The sequence below is a fragment of the Capricornis sumatraensis genome, chromosome 22, assembly GCF_032405125.1.
Source record: "Capricornis sumatraensis isolate serow.1 chromosome 22, serow.2, whole genome shotgun sequence".
NCBI lineage: Eukaryota > Metazoa > Chordata > Mammalia > Artiodactyla > Bovidae > Capricornis > Capricornis sumatraensis.
Genome location: NC_091090.1, coordinates 14,156,937 through 14,181,781, shown reverse-complemented (window position 1 = coordinate 14,181,781; position 24,845 = coordinate 14,156,937). Strand labels below are relative to the sequence as shown.

Below are 24,845 nucleotides of genomic sequence, written 5' to 3'. Positions count from 1 at the left end.
ATGACTGGTGTCCTCACATTTCCTGAACATATGAGGCATATTCTTGCCTCAGGGCCTCTGCACTTGCTCTCTGACAGCAGAGGGAATATACTTCCCTCAGATAAATGCCTGGCTCACCCCTCAACTTCCTTTGGGTCTTTGCTTAGATGTTACCTTTCAGTGAGACCTTCCTTGACCACCCTAATAAAATTTAATACCCTGACTTCTGGCACTCGTATCTTCCTTCTCTGCTTAATTTTCTCCATATATATTTTACTTGTTTATCATGTGCTTCTGCTTCATCCCAACAGGTGAGCTACTTAAATCCTGGAGCTTTGTTTTATTCACTACTCTATCCCTGGTACTAGAAAAGGACATGGCTTCTAGCAGATATTCAGCAAACATTAGTGGAATGAATGAATGAGTAAATGAATGAATGAATGAATGAACATCCTTACCTTTAGAATCTCCCAGTAATCTAAAGGGTTCAGGCCAGAAGGGGAAGACCCTGGCTGAGCTCTGACCTCTCCCTCACTCCCCGCACAGCTTCTCCTTCTTAGGTCCAGCCCAGTCCCTTACTACAAGAAACCAGGTCTGGGCTGGAAAGCAAGGCAGGACCAGGGCAACAGGTGCTTGTTGCCAGGATGGTACAATTCTGCATAGTGCTAATTTCTGGCTTTGGCTTCTTGATACCTCATAAACAGAAGAGGTCAAAAATAGGTTGGGACTAGATAGCAGTACTGACTCAGTTTAACAGCAACTCATCTGCTTTGAGATATCTTCCAAGGAACAGTGCTAAACTTGCACATGTTCACCTAGCTGTCCTCTTCTTCTTTCTCAAACTCTTTATTATGGATTTCAAACATGCAGAATAGTAGAAAGAATAGTATAATGAACTCCATGAACCCATTACCCAAATTCAACAATTACCAACATTATGTCAATTTGGTTTCTTCTATTTTCTGTCTCTGCAACCCCCACTAAATACTTCATGAAGCTGTTTTCTTGAGAACTGATCTACATATGACACACTCTGGTCTTGTTAACACTGTATTCTAGCAACTATATCAACCAATTTCTCTAGTCTTACCAGAAATACAGTTTAAAAAAAAAGCACTTACACCCATTCTCTCACCAAAGCAATGACTAAAAAAGGAAGTATCTAAATTCCAGACTGTTTAAATCAAGGGACTTGCCACTTATCATGTTTGGAGGGATTTGGGAAGAAAGGTTTTGTAGCTACAAAATAGATGTAGACATGAGCTGTTTTCACTTGTTTGTATCTGAGGCAGAATTTCTGAATGAGCTTGTTCAATCCAGTAAGTGTTTACTGACTACCTGCTACATATGAGGGACAGGATTAAGATGACAGAGGATAAGAAAACCCAGCCTCTGTTCTTAAGGAAATCACAGTTGTGGGGTGGAGGATGGGTGTTGGGTGAGAAAAGTGGAGTAGGAATAACTAACATCCAAGGCAGAATACATTCTAGCCTGAGAGATTAAACAAACCCAAGGCGAAAGTTCCTTTTAAAAAAAATCAATTCACAGAATTTGCAGACCCTAAGATTTACCTCTTCCTTAACTCTAGTTTTGCCCTCTGCTGAATTTACTGCTATACAGCCAATACGTGTATTATACGGGATCAGAGAATTCAGTGACCCACAGAATAGACTTTTGGAAGTGGATCTTTCATGTCACATGTTGCTACTTACCATCCGGTCTCCTGGTGGCAGAGAACTGGAAAGTCCTCCCAGGGTTTGGAAAACAATGGGGCTACCTCAAGGCTGACAATCAAAGTGTTTTACTCTTTGAGAGCATTTACAACAAGGAGCTTCATAAACAGAAGAGACTGTGTCAAGGAGACATGGCTAGATGGATTCAGAAGGACTTCCAAAAACCCTCTCCTGGCTACCTAAAGGACTGTGACCTTAGTGATCTATTATCAGAAGAGTGCAGCTCTTTGGACAAACCAATGAGGTTTGGTTGGCCAGGCTGTGTAGGAAGGAGAAAGTGCCTGGTCATTCATATCCCCCTGGAATTAGATGCACAGGAGAGTAGAAGAAGGGCAGAATTAAGATGGAAGAAAGGTTTACATCATAATCAATGTTACCAAGATTGGTGAGGTGAGGATGCATCAGAGAAAAAGAGTAAGGTAGGAAAAAGGCACTGTGAGAATGGATGGGGCACAGGAATAGGGATAAAGAAAGGGACGACTCTGGTTTGAAAAGGAGATCACTGATGGAAGTGAGAAAGATGCCACGTGATCCAAGAATCTTGAGAGGCAGGATCTCACAAGATACTGAACAGGAGGGACCTTTGTGAAAAGGAGGGACCTTTGAATGGGAGGGTGTACAGATTATGAAGGATGGGTTCCCACTAGAATGGAAAGGGGTCACTTCACTGAAGCCGGGTGAAGTGGTTACTAGATAAAGGTTTTGGGTAATAGGATGTAGCTATGGATGGCAGAAGGGAGGCAGCTGGACACTCATAACAGATTGGAAATCTCTTATTTATATGAATACCTGGGGGTAAGCAGACTTAGGATGAGAGGATTTGGGGTAAAGTGCCAGTGAGATGGGAGACGCCTTAGGATAAGCGGGAGCTCCAAGGACTCACAGGGTGAGAGGATATTTGGACAAAGGATAAAGAGAGGTACTAAGGTGCAGGGGTCTCAGGACACTTGGGGTCAGAAGTTATGAATAATGGGTTGAGGAAGACACCAAGCCATGTGGCGAAGGTTAATATTAATAGAAACCTTGGAGGTCATGGCAAGTGTTGATGTTGGGCTTAGGAATTATTAGAAAATAAGGAACAAGGGGCTGAGGGTAACCTGGAAACCCAGGTAGGTTTAGGAGCTACGGATCAAAAAAGTTTTGAAGATCGTAGGTTCAGATAGCCAGCTCTGCTACTCATCTGTGTGAGTTCCAGTTTCATCATTTGTTTAAAACTAAACCAAAACAAACAAAGTATGGGAGATAGTGGTAGACAAAGGAAGAATCACGTCTTGGGTTTGTGAAGGGAAAACTTAATTTACACATACAAAGCGTGGTACACAGTAGGTGCTCAGCACAAAGTGCTAATCTTCATTAAGGAGATACCAGAGTCAAGAGCCAAAGAAGTGAGGAGGCCATAGGAGATCTACGAGGACAGGGACCCCAAGAGCTCAGGGGCACAAAGATAATGCAAAGTGTGCAGCCTGCATTCACTATCTGCTGACTCCCTAGCACCCAGGGTGGAGTTAAGACCCATAAAGCTTCTCAGCATATACTTAAGGGCTCCCTTAGGCTAGGCTTGGTGCCAAGTGCTTGAATACCTCAAGCACTACTGCTATCCTCCAGGAGGAGAGGTGACAACTGAAGCTAAAAGATATGCCTAAGGCACCATAGCTTAAGGGCCAGAGTCAAACCAGAGGAGGTCTCTAATCACATCAATACCCCAAGCTGAAATACTCTTATCCTGCTTTGCAAACATGTTAACTGATGAGGCTTGATCAAGGGAAATGGGTACAGCCTATTGTGTAGGGAGTCACAGGAGTGAAGGAATAAGGTTAAGAAGTGAGTGGATCCTGGGGTAAGGTAACAACAGTAAACTTCTAGCTAGGAATACAAAAATGATTGCAAACAAATATTATCTTGATTGAGAATTCTAGAACTTCACAGCTGGAAGGAAACTGAGGTCATTTAACCCAACCTTACCATAATAGAGATGAGAAACTCAGGTCCAGAGAGAGGAAAGGACTTCTAGCGGCAGAGCTAAGACTTGAATCTGGGACCACATACTCAATCCAGATTCTCTGATGACTCCAACTACATCTGCTTCATATTCATCTCTATAGTTTCCTGGGCACCAGCTCTGTGCTACGGCACTTGTTAAGTCATGTGCTGGTTGACACTGGGGGGCTGAAGTGCAGACAGGGACGTCAGCGGAGGTGACTTCGGGATGGAGGGGGAACATGGAATGAGGTCATGAAGTTACAGGGAAAAGAATGGATTATCAGATATTGAGGGTTACCTAGAAGATGACTGGGTGAGAAACTATTTTAGACGGCTGAGTTTAGGAGTTACCAGAAAAGGTTTGAGGGGAGTCACCAAGTTTGTGTGTGTGGGGGAATACAGGGTAGAACAGGATGGGTTACCAGACTAGTGGAGTCAGTAAGGTTTGAGGGGATGTGGGGATGTCTGGTCGTCAGTCACTGGTTCAGAGCTGGGGGAGTCACTGTGTTGGTGGGCCCCGGGGCAGTGCCGGGGAAGTTCCTGGATTGACCAGAGTCAATGAGTAAGAAGTGAGGATTAGCTGGTGAGGTCTTAGGGTCACTGGGTGGGGGGTCAGAGATGGGGGCGGGCGCAGTCACACGGTGGGGTGTGGGAGTTACAGGGCAGGAGTCGCAGGGCGGAATTGGGGGGCAGGGATGGGGGCCGGGGCCCGAGGTGCGGGAGGGCCAGGCCGCCGACCAGCAGTCCGGCCACCGAGCTACAGGGCCAGAGGAGGGTGGGCACGCCAGGCTCGGGACCTTCCCGGGACCCTGCGCCCACCCGGCCTCCCACCTGGGCACGGTGGACCCACTCTTCCCGCAGCCACCAACCTGACAGCCCCCGAGGGCGACTCCGCCGACAGACCGCCATGCACCGGGCCCCGCCACCAGCGCCGGCCCCGCAACCCGCCTGCGCCATAGCCCGCCCGCCCGCGAGCCGCTTGCCTCGCGCGATATCCAGGTTCCAGGGCCGCCGCACTTTTCCTCTCCTCTCGGCGGGCCTCCACCGAGCCCGGGAACCCGTATAGAAAATACAGGGCAGGCTCCACCCCGCACCCCGAGTCGCGGCGGCCGCCGTCTCGCTTATCCCGGTTCCCGGGCCGCCGGAGCCCGGGCGGCCGGGGTCTCGAACGGTGCCCCTCACAGCCCCGCCCCGCCCCCCGACCCGGGTGACGCGCCGCCCGCCAGGCTGGGCGCCCGGGGAGGGCGTGATGACGTCACGACGCCCCGGTCAGGGCCTGGGCGCGGCTCGCGAGCCGGGTCGTCTCTATAGCAATGAGGAGCCGCCACCTGTTCCTTTGAAGAGGGGACTCGGTCACCTGAGGCCTCAGGCGGGCGCGGGGAGGAGTCCGAGGCCCCGCGGGCTCTGCGCCGTCACGTCGGCCGCCTGCGGGCGAGAAGGTGCGCTCCTGGTGCCGGGGAGGGCCGGAGGGGCAGATTGTGAGGGAAGCCCTGCCTCTTCTCAGGGCTCAGAGCCGCCAGGCGGCCTCCTGCGCCTTTAGGGTCCTGAGGCGCTTTGCTGTGCGCAGTCAGCACGCACTGTCTGCGATCTTCGACCCACCCCCTGAAGGAAGCAACTGCAGGTATTACTAGCACCTTACTGGAAAGGACGACGTCGAGGAGCCGTGAGGGACTCGCCTATTTAGGGAGTGCGCCCTGACGGTCCTCTCGGGTTCTCTCACTCTCACTCTCATTCCCCCGTCAGTCCCACCCCAGCCTCAAAACCAGCTACTACTGATCCTCGTAGGTTCGTTTCGGGGTGAACAAAGCCAGGGTCTTTTATGGATTCCCCCTGTCACCAGGAGGGACTATGATTGGAGGATTTTCAAACAAAGTAAAAGAGAGTGAGCTTTGGTAAAAATAAATAAAAGAGAGAAGTTAGATGAGGAACTGGTAAAGGTTGCCTCTTAGAAGAGGAATTGGGTGACTGGACGAATGAGGTGAGAAGCTTTACCCTCTCTGTCCTTTTAGACTTTAACTCCTTTCTTTTGTCTCCTCTCTCCCCTCCCCACCCAAAAAAATTTAACTTATAAAAATTTTTTTGAAGGCAGTAGTCCAATAAACTAGAAACGTTTACAAAGTACTGTGTTTGGGGTCTGTGGTAGCTAAAGATGCCATAGGAGGCATGGGTGATTGCTTTCCACAAAGCCTCCCTTTCAGTTTTAGACATTCTCTGTTCCGCATCTTCCTAGTTTGGGCACCACAGTTCCAGAGGTGGAACTGGGGCTATAGTTCTCGTCAAGTTCTCGGCTTAGGGGGGGCGTGAGTGACAATTGATGGCCTATTCTTGTGGTTAATAATTAATCCTTTCTATGTGCTGTGTGTTAAGTTGCTTCACTCGTTTCGGACTCTCTGCGACCCTATGGGGGTCAGAGGAGCCAGCCCCTCTGATCATGGGATTCTCCAGGCAAGAGTACTGGATTTGGTGGCTGTGCCCTCCTCCAGGGGATCTTCCCTTCCAGGGATCGAACACCTGTCTCTTATCTCCTGCACTGGCATGCAGATTCTTTACACTAGCACCCCCTGGGAAGTCCCAATCCTTTCTATACCTCCTGGTACAGAAATAAGCAGCCTGACCTTTAAGGTGCCCCCTCCCTGTTCCTTTTTGGTGGAAGTTTAACAAGTTATTTTATTAACTTTACCTAGATAGAGAATATAGTAGCTTGTCCTGTAGCATAAACTTCTGGATAGGCATAGAGAAGAAACTAATACTCAGGTGTCCTGAGTAATTTGTACCCCTGCCACCTTTTTCTATAATAAAAAATACATCTATCCTTTCTCATATTCCTTGCAGATCCTAATCTGTTTGGTAATCACCCCTCTTACACAACAAAAACTGTGGGAAACCAGTGTCTGAATTTGAAGTATTAGGATTCTGATGATGGGTAATTTCAGGTACTCAGGAGAACTGGGGAGGAATATAATTTGGAGTGCAGGATCGAAGATCATTTCTAGCAGGTTCTGTTCTACCTTTGAACCCCATCTCCACAATATACAGTATAGGCTGGTGGTCTTCAGACGTTTTTAAAAATGGACTCTGTAAAAGAATTGTAAAGAACTATGTATCTCCTTGTTCATTCCTAAGTTGACACCTAAATTTTCCATCATATAAATACTTGTAGAGGATGTAATTTCTGACTTACTGCAAATTTTGATGTTTTAAACTAAAACCATTATATCATTCTTAAATGTATTTGCTGCTGCTAAGTCGCTTCAGTCGTGTCCGACTCTGTGTGACCCCATAGACGGCAGCCCACCAGGCTCCCCCATCCCTGGGATTCTCCAGGCAAGAACACTGGAGTGAGTTGCCATTTCCTTCTCCAGTGCATGAAAGTGGAAAGTGAAAGTGAAGTTGCTTAGTCGTGTCTGACTCTTCGAGACCCTATGGACTGCAGCCTACCAGGCTTCTCCGTCCATGGGATTTTCCAGGCAAGAGTACTGGAGTGGGGTGCCATTGCCTTCTCCACTTAAATGTATCTAGTGGACTGCAAGTACCCTAAATATTTGATGCCCACCAGCATCCATTTAATGATGTATGAACAAGTTCTTCTTTAACAAATTTTAGATGGTTCCCTTTATTTACAATTTATTTAAATTTTATATGGTTCCTCTTCTTATTGAACTCCTAATTCACTTCCCCTAGAAATTTATCCTAATTAGTATATTTGTATGCTTTAAAGTCTTTTATTGATCACTGTTACCTTCTTTGCAACAAAATTGAGTATATATTTAAGTTTGTTGCTTATGACCATAGGCTTTGTTGTAAAGTTTCTTGTGAATCAGATTGTTAGTACACAATTTATTAAGCAATATAAATATATTACATATTTTTATAACTTGTGAAACTGAAAAAAGTACAATTTTTATTAAAAACGTATCTCAATGAAAAATATGGTGTTTTTCCTCAATTAGTTTAGGAGTTCCTGGACTAATATTACCTAATGGTGGAAGGATATAAGGTGCAATAACAGTTCTCTGTGTGTGCTCAGTCATGTCCAATGACTCTTTGAGAACCAATGGACTATAGCTCGCTAGGCTCCTCTGCCCATGGAATTTTCCAGGTGAGAATACTGTAGTAGGTTGGCATTTTCTACTCTAGGGAATTATCCTGACCCAGGGATTGAACTCATATCTCTTGTGTCCCCTGCATTGGCAAGTAGATTCCTTAGTGCTGTGCTACTAGGGAAGCCCAACAATTCTCTACCTGTTTTTTATTTTTATAGACATAAATGTTGAGAAATGTTCACATTGGGAAATGAAGAGACTGTTAAAATGATATCCCTAAAGCCTTTGAACTATTTCTGAATTACATGCCAACAATCACGACAATTCCTTATAAGTGTCACATTACCAAATAGACTCCTCCTTTAATTTTATTAAAAATTTTATTTAATTAAAAGAATTGGAAACCACAGATCTTGCAAAAGGATTTGTTAGTTGTTTGAGTATCGATTTCAGTCTTATCAAAATAATTATGTCATCTTTTCACTCAGGGGCAGCTAGTTAATCAGACTGATTTTCATATTTCTTTGCCAATACAATTTTTTGGATAAAATTCCTTTTTTTTAAGGGTGTTCAAATAAGTCTCAAGTTTTATTAAGATCCTCTATAAACACATTTATTCACTACTGAAAATTGAAACAGCACATCAAAAATTTTTATTACATTTCAGCATGCTAACAATGCTCTGGCCAAGCCAACCAATATTTTTTTTACATTCCTTCCACAAGTTAATTTGTTTCAAATTCTTGATACTGAGTTTCATCTTACAGAACTACAGGCTTATGAAACAGACATTACCTGAGACTTAATCAGTTCAGTTCAGTCGCTGAGTAGTGTCCAACTCTTTGTGACCTCATGAACCACAGCACGTCAGGCCTCTCTGTCCATCACCAACTCCCGGAGTTCACTCAAACTCATGTCCGTTGAGTCGGTGATGCCATCCAGCCATCTTATCCTCTGTCGTCACCTTCTCCTCCTGCCCTCAATCTTTCCCAGCATCAGGGTCTTTTCAAAAGAGTCAGCTCTTCGCATCAGGCTTGACGTACTCCCTTTTCCTATTTGGAACCAGTCTGTTGTTCCACATCCAGTTTAACTGTTGCTTCCTGACCTGCATACACATTTCTCAAGAGGCAGGTCAGGTGGTCTGGTATTCCCATCTCTTTCAGAATTTTCCACAGTTTATTGTGATCCACACAGTCAAAGGCTTTGGCATAGTCAATAAAGCAGAAATAGATGTTTTTCTGGAACTCTTGTGCTTTTTCGATGATCCAGCAGATGTTGGTAATTTGATCTCTGGTTCCTCTGCCTTTTCTAAAACCAGCTTGAACAAGTAGAAGTTCACGGTTCACGTATTGCTGAAGCCTGGCTTGGAGAATTTTGAGCATTACTTTACTAGCATGTGAGATGAGTGCAATTGTGTGGTAGTTTGAGCATTCATTTTTTGGCATTGCCTTTGTTTGGGATTGGAATGAAAACTGACCTTTTCCAGTCCTGTGGCCACTGCTGAGTTTTCCAAATTTGCTGCCATATTGAGTGCAGCACTTGCACAGTGTCATCTTTCAGGATTTGAAACAGCTCCACTGGAATTCCATCACCTCCACTAGCTTTGTTCATAGTGATGCTTCCTAAGGCCCACTTGACTTCATATTCCAGAATGTCTGGCTCTAGATGAGTGATCACAGCATCATGATTATCTGGGTCGTGAAGATCTTTTTTGTACAGTTCTTCTGTTTATTCTTGCCACCTCTTCTTAATATCTTCTGCTTCTGTTAGGTCCATACCATTTCTGTCCTTTATTGAGCCCATCTTTGCATGAAAAGTTCCCTTGGTATCTCTAATTTTCTTGAAGAGATCTCTAGTCTTTCTCATTCTATTGTTTTCCTCTATTTCTTTGCATTGATCACTGAGGCAGGCTTTCTTATCTCTTCTTGCTATTCTTTGGAACTCTGCATTCAAATGGGTATATCTTTCCTTTCCTCCTCTGCTTTTCACTTCCCTTCTTTTCACAACTATTTGTAAGGCCTCCTCAGACAGCCATTTTGCATTTTTGCTTTTCTTTTTCTTGAAGATGGTCTTGATTCCTGTCTCCTGTATAATGTCATGAACCTCTGTCCATAGTTCATCAGGCAATCTGTCTGTCAGATCTAGTCCCTTGAATCTATTTCTCACTTCCACTGTATAGTCATAAGGGATTTGATTTAGGTCATACCTGAATGGTCTAGTGGTTTTCTCTACTTTCTTCAATTTCAGTCTGAATTTGACAATAAAGAGTTCATGATCTGAGCCACATTAGCTATACAGTTTCTGCTGACTGTATAGAGCTTCTCCATCTTTGGCTGCAAAGAATATAATCAATCTGATTTCAGTGTCCATGTGTAGGATCTTCTCTTTTGTTGTTGGAAGAGGGTTTGCTATGACCAGTGCGTTCTCTTGGCAGAACTCTATTAGCCTTTGCCCTGCTTCCTTCTGTACTCCAAGGCCAAATTTGCCTATTACTCCAGGTGTTTCTTGACTTCCTACTTTTGCATTCCAGTCCCCTATAATGAAAAGGACATCTTTTTTGGGGTGTTAGTTCTAGAAGGTCTTGTAGGTCTTCATAGAACTGTTCAACTTCAGCTTCTTCAGCATTACTGGTTGGGGCATAAACTTGGATTACGGTGATATTGAATGGTTTGCCTTGGAAATGAACAGAGATCATTCTGTCGTTTTTGAGAGTGCATCCAGGTACTGTATTTTGGACTCTTTTGTTGACCATGATGGCTACTCCATTTTTTCTAAGGCCATCTGAGTTAAATTCACCCATTCCAGTCCATTTTAGTTTGCTGATTCCGAGATGTCGTTGTTCACTGTTATCACCTCCTGTTTGACCACTTCCAATTTGCCTTGATTCATGGACTTAGCATTCCAGGTTCCTGTGCAATATTGCTCTTTATAGCATCGAACCTTGGTTCTATCACTAGTCCCATCCACAACTGGGTGTTGTTTTTGCCTTGGCTCCATCCCTTCATTCTTTCTGGAGTTATCGAGACTAATTAGTATTTCTTTTTGTCAAATCAAAGTGAAACTAAAGTATATTCAAATCATTTCAAATACAAGCTACATAGATTCTTCAGAAGTTAACCAGATTAAGGTAGAAAAAAAAAATCCAAGAACAAAAGACCAGCTTATAGGTTATCAAAATACTGGTGCACAGTCTTTCCCAAGCTGCTTCATAATAATCCTAAAATTACCAGCAAGAAAAAATAATACAGGAATAAGGTTTATGACCCATTCAACTCCATGGCATAATTATTGTATGTTGTGCTGTGATAATTCTCATAATTATCCTCGGAAGAATCTCTGTTAAACCTGCAGTAACTACAGGTACATTGAAAGCTTCGCACTCTTGATCCAGTCTCAGTGTCCTCCTCCTGCTGTAGCTCTCTTTGGGAGTAAGACTGAGGAACTCCTTTGCCGTAGGAAAGTCTAAGAGATTCAGTCAACCTTTGGATCCTGTATCTCTGCTCACTCAACAGTGTCCTCATGCCTCTCCTCTTATTGGGTTTTTTTCTCACCAGGAAACTTCCCAATAAGCTGAGGTGGATTTTCTGGTAGATATGATAGTTTGATACTAGGATTGAGAGTCAAGTTACTGAGGTTCTTTGTTAACGTTTCAGAGACTTAAGAGGCAACTGGCATTGCTTAGGAAGCTTCATCCATCAACATTTTAAGATACTCCAGGGTCCAGGTTGGGTTATCCTCAGGTGAATCTATTGGGAGTCTAGTCACAGTTTGAAGCTCCTCCTAGGTCTTTGAGTTCCAGAGGAAGGCAATGCTTTAGGCTCAAACTGCCACCAAGTAACCTAGAAGAACTATCAGTTCAGTTCAGTCGCTCAGTCGTGTCCGACTCTTTGCAACCCCATGGACTGCAGCACGCCTGGCCTCCCTGTCCATCACCAACTCCCGGAGTTTACTCAAACTTATGTCCGTTGAGTCGGTGATGCCATCCAACCATCTCATCCTCTGTCATACCCTTCTCCTCTTGCCTTTAATCTTTTCCAGCATTAGAGTCTTTTCAAAAGAGTCAGCTCTTCGCATCAGGCGGCCAAATTATTGGAGTTTCAGCTTCAGCTTCAGTCCTTCCAATGAACACCCAGGACTGATCTCCTTTAGGATGGACTGGTTGGATCTCCTTGCAGTTCAAGGGACTCTCAAGAGTCTTCTCCAACACCACAGTTCAAAAGCATCAATTCTTCAGCGCTCAGCTTTCTTCACAGTCCAACTCTCACATCCATACATGACCACTGGAAAAACCATAGCCTGGACTAGATGGACCTTTGTTGGCAAAGTAATGTCTCTGCTTTTTAATATGCTATCTAGGTTGGTCATAACTTTTCTTTCAAGGAGTAAGCGTCTTTTAATTTCATGGCTGCAGTCACCATCTGCAGTGATTTTGGAGCCCAGAAAAATAAAGTCAGCCACTGTTTCTACTGTTTCCCCATCTATTTCCCATGAAGTGATGGGACTGGATGCCATGATCTTCGTTTTCTGAATGTTGAACTTTAAGCCAACTTTTTCACTCTCCTCTTTCACTTTCATCAAGAGGCTCTTTATTTCTTCTTCACTTTCTGCCATAAGGGTGGTGTCATCTGCATATCTGAGATTATTGATATTTCTCCCAGCAATCTTGATTCCAGCTTGTGCTTCCTCCAGACCAGCGTTTCTCATGATGTACTCTGCATAGAAGTTAAATAAGCAGGGTGACAATATACAGCCTTGACATACTCCTTTTTCCTATTTGGAACCAGTCTGTTGTTCCATGTCCAGTTCTAACTGTTGCTTCCTGACCTGCATACAAGTTTCTGGAGAGGCAGGTCAGGTGGTCTGGTATTCCCATCTCTTTCAGAATTTTCCACAGTTTATTGTGATCCACACAGTCAAAGGCTTTGGCATAGTCAATAAAGCAGAAATATATGTTTTTCTGGAACTCTTGTGCTTTTTTGATGATCCAGCGGATGTTGGCAATTTGATCTCTGGTTCCTCTTTCTAAAAGTAGCTTGAACATCTGGAAGTTCACAGTTCACATATTGTTGAAGCCTGGCTTGGAGAATTTTGAGCATTACTTTGCTAGTGTGTGAGATGAGTGCAATTGCCTGGTAGCTTGAGCATTCTTTGGCATTGCCTTTCTTTGGGATTGGAATGAAAACTGATCTTTTCCAGAAGAACTATAGAGCTGAGAAAGAGGAATAAAAATCCAGGCTGACACACTGTGGTGAGAGAAGAATTCACTGGTAAAATTCTTTTATTATTACATGCTTTCAGTATCATTTTATTAAAATATTGAAGTGCAGATTCATATCCATATGGAAAATACCTACCATTTGTAGAGTCAGCAAAGCCAGTCTTCATTTCAAATCAGATTTACTTTCTGTTAGGAAAAGATCTGACTTTATTCTTCAATTTAAATAATTAATTAATACTCATTTTAAAGGATATTATAAAATCACCAAGAAATAAATTATTAACTGTAGCTTATAAAATAGGTTATTAAAAGTCAGTCATGATTAAGATTATATAGATCTAATATTAATATAAAAACTGTAAAACCAAGATGGTACTTTTTCTCATTGTATAATTTGTAATAATGCCATAAAATGTATAGCTAAATCTATTAGTTAATTTATTAAATTAAAAGTAGCATAGAAGGTGTGTTAGTTCCTTGGCAAATACAGGTATCTACTTGTGTTGAACTCTCATGTTTGGCTTTTGGGAACAGTTAAAGAATCATGTAACAGAAGAAAGAAAGAACTCCAATAATTTTGTTATACTTCATGATCAAACTTAAGTATTTAATAAAAAAAGGGTTTTGGTAGGAAATAATGGTGTGAGCAGCTAACAATTTCATTTTGTTGTTAGCTGGTGGTAGAAAATAGGAAACATTTTCTAAGATGAAATAAGAGTACTGATTGTAATGGGAATATTTTGTTATGAAGGGAAAAAACAACTCCTTCCTTCTACTCCCCAGGTTTTTACACTCTGGGCCCTGCGTCAAGATTCAGTGTAGGTGAGGGAAACACCTTTCTTTTGTAAAGTAAGACAAGGACTATGGTGAAAGAGGAGTTGGAATGGAGATAACGTGAATATGTATATATGCTGGCTGGATCTCAAACAGATTAGTTTTAGGGAAGATCTCTTACAGAAGTTGAGAAACTGGAGTGTTTTTGCTTAAAACTCTCCTCAGATTGATTTCCTTGCCAAGGTATCCCTTGGAAAGTCTTCACATACTTTAGGAAGATTTCCTTGGAAAGTCTTCATGTGCCTCACTTTAAAGATTGCTTGATATAGACAGACCCATACTTCACTGGTCCTGACTATACATTATTCTAGGACATAATTGCAAGTGTCCTAGTGAGGAGGTGTAGGCTTGGTGTGTTTGGAATAGAAGAGGGTTAGGAAGGAAGTCCGGAGAAGGCAATGGCACCCCACTCCAGTACTCTTGCCTGGAAAATCCCATGGACGGAGGAGTCTGGTCACTAGGAGTCGGACACGACTGAGTGACTTCACTTTCACTTTTCACTTTCATGCATTGCAGAAGGAAATGGCAACCCACTCCAGTGTTCTTGCCTGGAGAATCCCAGGGACAGGAGAGCCTGGTGGGCTGCCGTTTATGGGATCACACAGAGTCGGACACGACTAAAATGACTTAGCAGCAGCAGCAGCAGGAAAGAAGTCAGAGAAGATGACCCCAAGTTGGTGTAGTCATTCACTATGAACCTGGATATGGTCCTCAGCTTTGCAATTCTAAAAATGTGATTTTTGTCAGTTGACGCAAAGGTGTGAGTCAAACTTACAGGAAGTTAATGTATGAAATAGAATGCCATTGAATTAATTTATACTCATAATCACCAAGTAGACTGGATTCTCTCTCCTGGTGGCAGATCCATGTGGAAAGGTCAGTTGTAATCAGTCTTACATGAGGAATCCAGATCTTGAGCATGGCTGTTATTATCAAGCTATGATAGCCTAATATTCAGTGATGAGCTCAGTAACTGTGCAATAGAATGCACCCATGTGCTTTACAGATGTGTTTTTTTTAGATGCATAGTTTTTGATCAGGTTGATTTTTCCTTGTTCCTCTTAAATGGCTATATCGCAGAACTATTAAATCCAATAAACTTTAATGTCATGGAATTCTATAATGGCAACAATCATCTCTGAGCCTAGAAATTGAGACTGTTCATTTTTAAGAGATTAGAGATTACTTTCCTATGACCTATGTACTAATGTTGGTAGTGGCTGAATGATCTGTACTTCAGAACATTGTTTGTGACCAAGAGTGTACTGCATAGAAAGAAAACCCTGGTGACTCTGTGTTGGTGCTTTGCTAGAAATGGGACATCTAAAGCAGGAAGGTGAACCATGGTTAGATTTTTGTTGTAGTTTTTAACGTGGACCATTTTTAAAGTCTTTTTTGAATTTGTTACAATATTGCTTGTTTTTCATTTTGGGTTTTTGGCCCTTAGCTCCCTAACCAGGGATGGAACCTGCGCCGCCTGCATTGAAAGTGAAGCGGTAACCATTGGATAGCTAGGGAAGTCTTATGGTTAGATTTTGGGTCCTGTACTAGGATGAGCAATGATGCTCCAAATTTCTTGCACTCAGGATAATTCTCGATACTGCTTTTTAAAATAGACAAGCCTTTTCAGATTCTAAAATCATTATGAATAAGAAGGATAAATGAAAAATTGGGGTAAGTCCTGTCTGAAAGCCAGAAGACACATTTTTTTCTTCAAAGCTTTTTTTAGCTCTAGGGTAAACTATTGAGACAGGAAAAGATGCCAGGCTGAGGCGTTTCATTTAGTATTTTAATAATAATTATAAAAAGGACAATACAAAATCCAAACATTTTTTACAAGTTCAGATACATTTTTTTTTCCCCAAGTGCAAAATATTCTATGAACTGCATCATTTATTGTTGTGTAGGAGATGCTCACTATATCGGCAGCAGTGGAAGGTAGATATACAAATATTTTGAGATTTCTTCTGCATTAAAGGAAAAAGCCTCCCACATGGTAATGATTATTTTCTGAAACTTAAGTTCAGCTCACACAGAAGAATGTTTTCGGTTTGTCTAAAGGGTTATAATCTGTTTTGTCTAGATAAGCTGATAACAGAACTGGGGGTTGTAGTCCCTGTTATCACATATTTTTGTAGAGGGTTCCTAGTCCAAATAATGGCCCAAGGACAGAGTATGCTACCTCTGAGACAAGTAAAATTTAAGGATATCCTTGTGTTGTTTGCTTCTACTTTTCTCTCACAATGCTTAAGAAAGAAGCCAAGCAGGTTAACATTATTTTCTGCTTATGGTCAGTTATACTTTGTCTCCCTTTCTCTAGTTTGAGCCTGCTATATTGAGGTTAAGCAGCGAATACAGAAGTTTCACCACTCCATGTTTTCTGACATTTTGAGATACAGCCCCCTAATTTCCAGTCACCTCAAACATGCGTATGGAGAGAACTTCTTAGATATGAAAACTTTGATTAGTGCTAAAGACCAGGGCTATACTACTGAACTTTCAGCAATGAATTTGAACCTCCAACACCTCAAACTAATCCAGTCCTGAGGGAGTCAGAGCAGTCACAGCTTGATGTCAGCCTCTGGGAATTTGTAGGCCTGGGGCAGGGCAGTTCAAGTCCAGGCTCTGGTGAGTTTTCTCCTGACTTTGTCCCTCTAGGTTTTGGGAATGGGCCTGGCCCAATAATACAAAAAGATGTAGGAAGAAAAGTAAAAAGAGATCGCTGTATTGCTGAAGTCATAAGTGCCTTTCTGATATGCACCACTTGGTGCTTGGAGCCCTTGCAGGAATGGCTTCCCATTCCGAGACTCAAATCAGGACAGGTTTTGTACTAAGATAAATGAAACCTCAGTTATGTAGGGTCAATACTGTGACCCTACAAATACCTCTTGGCTTGTTCATGAAGGGTTCCCATTTATACCATCTTCCTACTTCCCTACACTGATAAAAGCCTCTTTTTCTGACCTGTAAAGGCCTAGAGAGTCTCTGAATGTGAACCCCTCAGTCTACTAACTCTTAGTTTAATGCCCCTGGGCCTACAGAAGCAACTTTGCCTGGATTCTTAACTCCCAACTTGGACAACCTAAATTAAAAATCAGATTTTGTGGATATTAGTAGGTCTTCATCTGGTCTCCAGGATCTGTCTTGACATTAGTTAAGAAGCTTGGTGGTCTGTACTTTCCGTACTGTGGAAATCATTTGTAAGCCCCAGAAACCATGGAATAAATGGTTAGAGGAAGTGTGTTTCTGTGTATGGGGTGACAGGAAAGGAAAGAAGAGCAAGGAGCCAGGCCCTGAAGGCATGTACTGGGAAGCACTCTGGCTTTGAGAGAGATGCAAAATGGTAGGGAGAGAGGAATCAGAAAGTTATCCTAGTTTCTGGTGGAGAATGAGGATGGTCAAAGTTGGTTAAAGCAATTTTCATGGCACTTCCTGCAAAGTGTGGATCCTTCTACTAAATGACCATTTGCCTGCTTGGAAGCAACCATTTTGTATCTCTATAAGCAGAGCCTTCTTTGGCCCAGAGAGACAAAGGCAGCCAGATACTCCACCCCCAGGCCATGGTGTTGGGTGGCTAATGGGTGTCAGTGGATCTAGCTGTGACGCTGGTTACCTACTGCCTAAGGCTGGTGAACGCTACTGACTTGGGGCGGGAGTGGGGGTGGGGCAAAGGGGAGCTCGTGCTGGTTCCTGTATTCTCTGTTGAGCCTCTTTGAGGAACAATAGCTTGAGACAGTCATTAGAAGAGAGCCGCAGGAGTCAACTGTTAGCTTTTGATTGAATAGGGGCATAGCTTTGGGGGAACTAGAAGGAGCAAATGGAAAATAATTTTACAGGCAGCACTGACTGAAGGTGGAGTGTGTGACGGATCTGGACTTGGGCATGGACTTGATTCTTCTTCCTTTTGAAAAGCAGTAGTTGAGGAAGCTAGGCTTGAAGTCAGCTCCAAGAGGAAATGGCAAACAGGGATAGGCAGAATGGCCAAGGTCAGGCAAACAACTCCATGCCTGGATAGCTGTCCTATACTTGGCTCCCACAGCCTCGTCTCTGGCCTCAGGGCCCTGAGTCAGCCTGTCCCCAGGGGGTTTGTCCTGGTCCTCTTCCTCGTGCACATCAGGGGAAAAATGGATGAGAGCAGGGAAAAGATGGAGGCTTTCCCTACTCGGGGTGGAGGATCACTAACCAATTCCATCGGCCTCTACAGTCTTGAGGTCCATGCTGAATCCATGGAGGCATAGGGATGGTGGGATTGGTTTAGCAAACACAGGTCCCTCTCCTTACTGCTCCACCAAGTCCCCATAGTTACTGTCCTACACATCAGGTGTCTCTGCTGGTGGAGCAGGGACAGATCAGATGCTCCAGCACTCAAGGCTCATGAGATTCAAAACCTTTTTTCTTCCACTCCAAACATACACTCTTCTCTCTTGGGCAGCTATAAATAGGGTTGTTCTAATAGAGGAGAAAGAAACAAAAACAAAAAACAAGACCAGAAAACAAAAACCCCTCCCTCTAGTCAACATAGAAAGACTCAAGATGATTGCACTTATTAGATGTGGACAAGGTGGGCAGAAGTCTCGCCAAGTGCACACATTCCTCTTGCTGCCCATGGCCTGGGGCCAGAGGTAGGTGGCTCTGGGCTGGCTACAGAGCAGGGTCCTCTTTGGTGGAGCCCACAAGCCATCCAGGACTGCAGGGGAAAGACAACTCTGGGGGCAAGGCCCAGACTGGCTTTTGGTCAGCAGTCATGTTTCTTTAAGGGCAACACTTAGCATGGGGAGTGGGGCTCCCCCAGGGAGCACTCAGGTGGGAGTAAGGGAATGGCTGGGCCAGGGAAGACAAGTAAGAAAAGGGATTAGTGTTTGAGGCTGGCTTCCAATTGTTCTGTAGTCTAGTCCTTTAAAGGACACATTTTCTTTTTGTTTTCTTTTTTGGACGATGCTAGAAAACTTGGTTTCTGTCCTGCAGAGAGAATCTTTGTCTTGGGGAGCAACAGCTGCATATTCAACATGGTAATTCCTGCTGCTCTTCTTCATTCAGTTGGTGTCCACTAGCCAGTAGTGTGGGCCTTTTGTAAGCCCTCATGGATTGGACCCCAGGCAGACATGGGCCAAGGAGAGGAGCTGCACATAGACAGGAAAGTTGGCTGTGTGGGCGGTCCAGGGCTCAAACCAGGTGTCCCAGAGGATGAGTGCTGACATTAAGCCTGTAAGTCAAAGGCTTCTTTGGCAGAACCCTGGGCTGTTAGAATATCCCTGGCGGGGGGGCACAGTCAGGGGACATTGTGGCTCCTGACTAGCAAGGCACAACCTCTAACAGCAGAAGCCCCTCCTCCCCTTCCCCCAGTAGACCCACTTCCTCTGTGGGCCTTGAGCACCCTTCCAAGATGACAGGGCTGAGGATATGGGCTGGTGAAATGGGCAGTGTGGCTAGGGAGGGGAGCGGGATACCATCCCTCCACCCCTCGGGAGAACAGAGCCAGCACTGAATGGCTTTTCCAGGAGCATGTAGGAAGTGAGAAAGTAAAGAGAAAGAGCGAGGCCAAAGGAGACAAGGAAAAGAAGCTAGAGGAACAGAAAGGGAGAGCGCTTAGTCTATATGGAGACTTTTTTTCCTCTCCAAAAAGAGAGATCAGAAGGAGTCCCTCATCTGAGGGTGGGGGCTGCTGGCTCTGAAGGCTAAAGAGTCTGGGGGCTTCAAAACCTGGGTCTTGGGCCTAGGGGCACTATTTGTAGGGCCTCAGGAAGCTGGACACTTTGGAGCGGAGCAGCTTGATGAAGGATTTTGGCAGCATCTCCTTGTGCTTCTCTGTGTACTTGAAGTAGTTCTGCGGGTGGGCCAACACCTCGAAGAAGGCCTTAATGAGCTTCTTGTCCTGCAGAGGATGGCAAATGGCAATATTAGCATCAATGTCAGTGGTGGGAAAGAGGACCACCAGCCTCCACCCAGCAGCAGCCCCTCTTGATGCCTAATAGGCATATCCAAAAGTGAACTATGGATCCCATCCCACCATCTGTTGCTCCTTAGAATTCTACAACTCAAGTCAATGGCAGCTCCATCCTTCCATTGCTTAGTCTCAGTCTTTGGAGCCATCCTTGACTCCTCTCTCTTACTCACAACCACAGCGAAACCTATTGATTCTACCTTTAAAATATATCCGGGGTCCGACCACTTCTCACTGTCTCCATAGCTACCACCCTGTCCAAGACCATCATTTCATTTGGCAATAGCCTCCTAACTGGTCGCCATACTTCCCCCTACTTTTGTCCTTCTACAGACTGTTCTCCCTCCCTATCCCCAGCAGCAGCAGAATGGCTTTTGTTTTTTAATTAGATCTTGTCCTTTTTCTATTCTAAACACTTCTCTGGGTTCTTTATGACTCAGCAAAGCTAAATCCCTTGTATGCCCCATTGATGGGATGTGATCTGTGCACTGTTGTCTTTCCCGTATCCCCCCTTGATTCTTCCTTGCTTTGCTGAGCCACACTGGCCTCAAGGTTCTTGAACATGCTGTATGGCTCCTATGCTCCTGAGCTTGGAATGATCCTCTCTTGATCTTCTAATAGGTAGCCTTTTACCTCATTCTGGTCTCTTCTCAGAGGCCTTTCCTGACCACCTGTCTGAAACAGCAATATGCTGTGTGGAGAGCCTACTGGGTGCCAAGCACTGTGCATTAGGACTCAGCTCTTCTGGCTTTTGGGCTAGTGTTCTTCACATTGCATCAGGAGATTTTTTAAAACAGGAGGTGGAGCTTCCAGCCTCTCATCTCCACTTTAATCAAAATGGTACCTCTACTTTATGCATTGGAATTCACAGCACATTTGAAATAAGGATTCAGATGCCCTAAAATTTTTTGAGAAGCATTGCTGAGATATTCTTTGCAGTCAGCCTGTTCTAGGAGATTTTTGTCACTGTGTCTCATTTTGATAATAATAAAAAATTATTTTATATATCATAAAATAACAGTTTTTTGCATTGATAGTTTATGAAGGATAATATTGTGACTAGGACTATAGTTTCTTCAGTAAGACATTCTCAAACTGGGATCCATGGACCTGAGTATCCAGACCACCCTTCAATGTTGGAAACGTTTCTTTTCCTTTAAAAGAGGTCTATACTGGAGAAGGCAATGGCAGCCCACTCCAGTACTCTTGCCTGGAAAATCCCATGGACGGCGGAGCCTGGTAGGCTGCAGTCCATGGAGTCGCTAAGAGTGGGGCACAACTGAGTGACTTCCCTTTCACTTTTCACTTTCAGGCATTGGAGAAGGAAATGGCAACTCACTCCAGTGTTCTTGCCTGGAGAATCCCAGGGATGGGGGAGCCTACTGGGCTGCCGTCTATGGGGTCGCACAGAGTCGGACACGACTGTAGCAACTTAGCAGCATACTGAATTAACCCTGAGAAACGCTGTACAGGAGCACTGTTTTTCTCTGGGAACTGAAGAGAGAGCTCCCTGCCAGGGAAATCCAAAAAGCATCTTTCTAAACCTCATTTTCTATATATTCATTGGTGGAAGAGGCAGAGGACATTTCATCTCTTCATCTTCCCTTTCTCTTACCCAGAGTGTAAGACAGTATGGGTGACACTGCAGTCAGATGGGTTTGGGCTCCAATTCCAGCTTTACCACTGGGGCACATTCTCTAATTCTCTGTGCCTCAGCTTTCTCATCCATAAAGATGAGAGGCTTTTTATTAGGAATGATGAAAGTACCTACTCCATAGACCTGTTGTATATATCAAAGGGAATATTCAAGTAAGCACTTAGCATATTGCCTGCCCATTGTTACATGCTCATTAAACACTGGCTGTCATTATTGTTAATATTCACTCGCCTTTAAAATTTCCTGGTGGTTTTCAGATGCATAGAGCCGGCCATCTCGAACAATGTCTTCTACCAGCTGCTCGTAGTCCTCTGCAAAGTCCATGAAGGGGAGGGGCCCGATGAGTGAGAACTCTTCCTCCTCCCTTTGAGACCCTGGAACCTGCCCTTTCTCACCCACCTCCCTGGCTCTCCTGCCTTTGCTCACCATCGTAGGTAACATAGGGGATCTGGAAGCCACGGGCGCTGTTGGCTTCACTTGTCTTGAAGTTGATCCAGAGCTTCCTGGAGCGGGCTGTGAAGGCAATGGGGCGCTCGTAGGTCTGGCAGGTCTCATAGGTGGTAATGGAGGATGGGGAGGCTGGGAAGGTAAGCAGCAGGTCAGGAGAAAGCCGGGCAAGCTCCCCAAGTCCTCCTAGAGTGAGAACTCAGGCTGACAGAGGCCCTCCCTCATACGCGCAGCTCCCCTAGCCCCTCCATACACCCATACACATATCCTTTCTCACGGCCCTGGGCCTGTTCTTTGACACCCAAGCACTCACACAGTGTGAAAAGTTTAACATTTAAATGAATGGAGCTGTAAAAATACTAGAATAGGAAAGTAACACATGTAACACTATTGGAATTCCACTCCCAAAGCTGGCTTTCTTAACTCTGCCCTCCATTGGACATGTAGCATTCATGGCTATTTTCCTTTGCTTCCAAGGCCTTACTCATCATTGCCCCAATTCTTCCACCACCAGTTTTCTCTCTCTCTCCCCCCTCAACCAGATATGGATTGCCCTTCCCTGGCCCGGCTCTGCAGCCACCCACAGTTCTTTCTCATGACGAGGACGTCCCCACACTCATCCTCAGATGGCAGGAAGATCTCGGGTACCACGATAAGAATCTTGCGCTTGGGTGGGGGGTTGATGTTCCAGACGCACTCCACACCAGCTGGGTAGTTGCCTGGGTAGTTGGGGGACTCGATATAGCCAGTGAACTCACCCAGCTCCCCACCACACTGGCGATCTGTAGCCAAGCCCGGTGGACAAAGCAAGAAAGAGAAGAGAAGTCAGTGGGTGAACAGACTGGGGAAATTGAAGAGTTCTGAAGTGGAAGTCAGACACATGGAGTTCATCATCTCCTCCAAGTTCTGGGTTCCCCTTTCCTTCCTGGCCTTTTAGTACCATCTTGCCTCACTTTACCTGTCCGTACCTCCCTCCTACCTGTCTCCTTCCCCTGCAGGGATAGGGCACTTCAGGGCCCAGCCCAACAACAGGCCTTGAGTGTAGGTGGGCTGGGGAGAGAGGGAGGGTGGGACCTGCCTGCCTAGCCACGCCCCCCAGCTCTGCTCCTTGCTGGTTCACTACCCTGCCCACCTCCCACTTCTTCCCATGCCTACTGCTCCCAGGCCTCCCCACCCCATTTTCCACAGCCTGGCCTGCCACATACTCTTGCACTGGGTCACACTGGTGGAGCCATCAAAGTCAGTGCTTGTGTTTCCTGGACAGCGGGTGCAGAAATTCTGACGGAAGTCAGGCTGATAGGAGCCCATGGCACAGCGGATACAGCGGTGGATGCTGGTGTTGTAGTAGTGCCCAGGGGAGCACTGGACTGCAGGCAGGGGGAAGGAGCAGGGGTTAAGATGGCAGGCCAGCAGGAATTCTGGGGCAGGGACACATTCATCATAGAGAATAAACAAAAGACACCAGAGTTCTTTCTGGAGTCCCAACCTTCCCTAGTCACGCCAGAATTTAGGCCCAGGAGGAAACAAACTAGCCAGCGCGGTTGGTCACAGTGTCAGCCTGTTCTCTTGGGCACTGAGCACAGCCATCTGCAGAGAAACTCGTTTGCAGCTTTGAGGGGAGCTGGCGCCACTTGCAAAGCAGAGGGCTAAGTGGAGCTGTTACTCTTTCCCCAGTTCCCAGGCTTAGGACTGCTGGAGGGCCAGGATGCGTCCTGTGAGTAGGATGGTGGGGCTGGTCATGCAGCTGGGCCTTTAGGGGTTTGGGGAAGATGGTAGGGCAGCATACTTGGGTCTACTCTGGGGATCTGGAGAGAGTTTGGGAGGTAGTTGGGGCCGGGGATCCTACCAGGGTAAGTAGCCCACTCACCTTTGGTGTCACAGTCTTGGAAGGAGATGGCTCCCTCATGCTTAGTGGTGAGGCCCCCACCGCATGGGAAGCACAGGGTCCTTCCTGCTTCAGGTTGGTAGGTGCCACGTGGGCACGGCTGGCAGGGCTTGAACCCATCTGCAGAGTGTTGGCCAGGTGAGCACTGACCTGCAATGAGCCAAGGGCCCAACTCTGATGGGGGTGGTCCTGGTTATCCCCACAGGGTCCCCCAGTCTTGGGACAGAGGCACACGCAAATAGGATGTTGACGAGGAGAGTGGCCTGGCACCTGGGCCTGCCCTTGGGAAGTCCCATGCTGTGGGCGTCCCAGTGCCCACCCTACCCCACTCTGTATTGTTTGTTCCCCTGGCACCTGCACATGTGGTGACGTTGGTGGCTCCGAGAGGCCCGTGGGCATCACTCCCAGGGCAAAGGTCGCAGGAGAGCTGCCCTTCTCTCTCCTGGAAGGTGCCCGCTGGGCATGGCACACACTGCTCCGTCTGGCCGTGGTAATACGTTCCCTGCGGGCAGCTGACTGAGGGAGAGTCGGCCGCGCTAGCCACCCACCCCCACCTATTTCCCACCACCCAGGTCTGGGGCTCCCCTTCCCTCTCCCCCAGATTCAAGGAGAACCTCTTGGTCTGGGATCAGACAGAATCCTGCTGGGGAGGCTCAGGGGCCAAAGCCATGTGCAGGAGTGTTGGTAGCTCCACATGATGGCCCTCTAGATCTCAGTCTGGGACCAAGGAGGGGAAGATGATGGGCAGGAGGGTCTTGGCTGCCTCACACCTTGAGAGATGTAAAGTGTCCTGCTCTGAACCAGACCCGAGCTGAGCCTTCCCTACTCCCCTGCTCCCCAGCAAGCTCCCTTACCACACTTGGCCCCAGAGCGGTGCTGCCCAGGCCTACAGGCCTCCACTGGTTCAACTCGCTCCCCAGCTACTGGGCCTGGCTTGTGGGCCAACTCATAATCGAGGCCTGCCAGGCGCAGTAGGAAGCGGTCCTGGTTGATGGACTTTCTAAGCATCTTCAGGGATCCTTTTAGCCGCCGTTCCATCCGCTGTCGGAGGCAGGGCAGCCCACAGCCAGCTGGTGATGGATGGTGTTATGAGTTGGAGAAGAAAGAGAAAGAGTGGTTGTGAGCAGG

At 45.6% G+C, this 24,845-nt stretch overlaps 2 protein-coding genes and 1 pseudogene across 3 annotated transcripts in view; all 3 read right to left on the bottom strand.

Moving 5' to 3' along the window:
- Positions 1-4,688, bottom strand: part of ZNF76 (zinc finger protein 76) — a 28,530-nt gene extending 23,842 nt beyond the window's left edge. The window contains exon 1 of the mRNA XM_068994111.1: positions 4,562-4,688. The gene's annotated coding sequence lies outside the window, so the exon portion shown is untranslated. The remainder of the gene's footprint in view (positions 1-4,561) is intronic.
- Positions 4,689-10,992: 6,304 nt separating this feature from the next.
- Positions 10,993-18,004, bottom strand: LOC138069672 (developmental pluripotency-associated protein 3-like; annotated as a pseudogene).
- Positions 18,005-19,509: 1,505 nt separating this feature from the next.
- The window catches only part of SCUBE3 (signal peptide, CUB domain and EGF like domain containing 3), a 32,553-nt gene continuing 27,217 nt past the window's right edge, over positions 19,510-24,845 (bottom strand). For both annotated transcript variants that reach the window (XM_068960674.1, XM_068960675.1), the window contains exons 15-22: positions 24,572-24,787; positions 24,072-24,233; positions 23,700-23,867; positions 23,038-23,199; positions 22,417-22,614; positions 21,812-21,964; positions 21,617-21,696; positions 19,510-19,659 (exon numbers count right to left, since the gene is read on the bottom strand). In XM_068960674.1, the coding sequence (XP_068816775.1) occupies positions 19,510-19,659; positions 21,617-21,696; positions 21,812-21,964; positions 22,417-22,614; positions 23,038-23,199; positions 23,700-23,867; positions 24,072-24,233; positions 24,572-24,787 (1,289 nt within the window). The remainder of the gene's footprint in view (positions 19,660-21,616; positions 21,697-21,811; positions 21,965-22,416; positions 22,615-23,037; positions 23,200-23,699; positions 23,868-24,071; positions 24,234-24,571; positions 24,788-24,845) is intronic.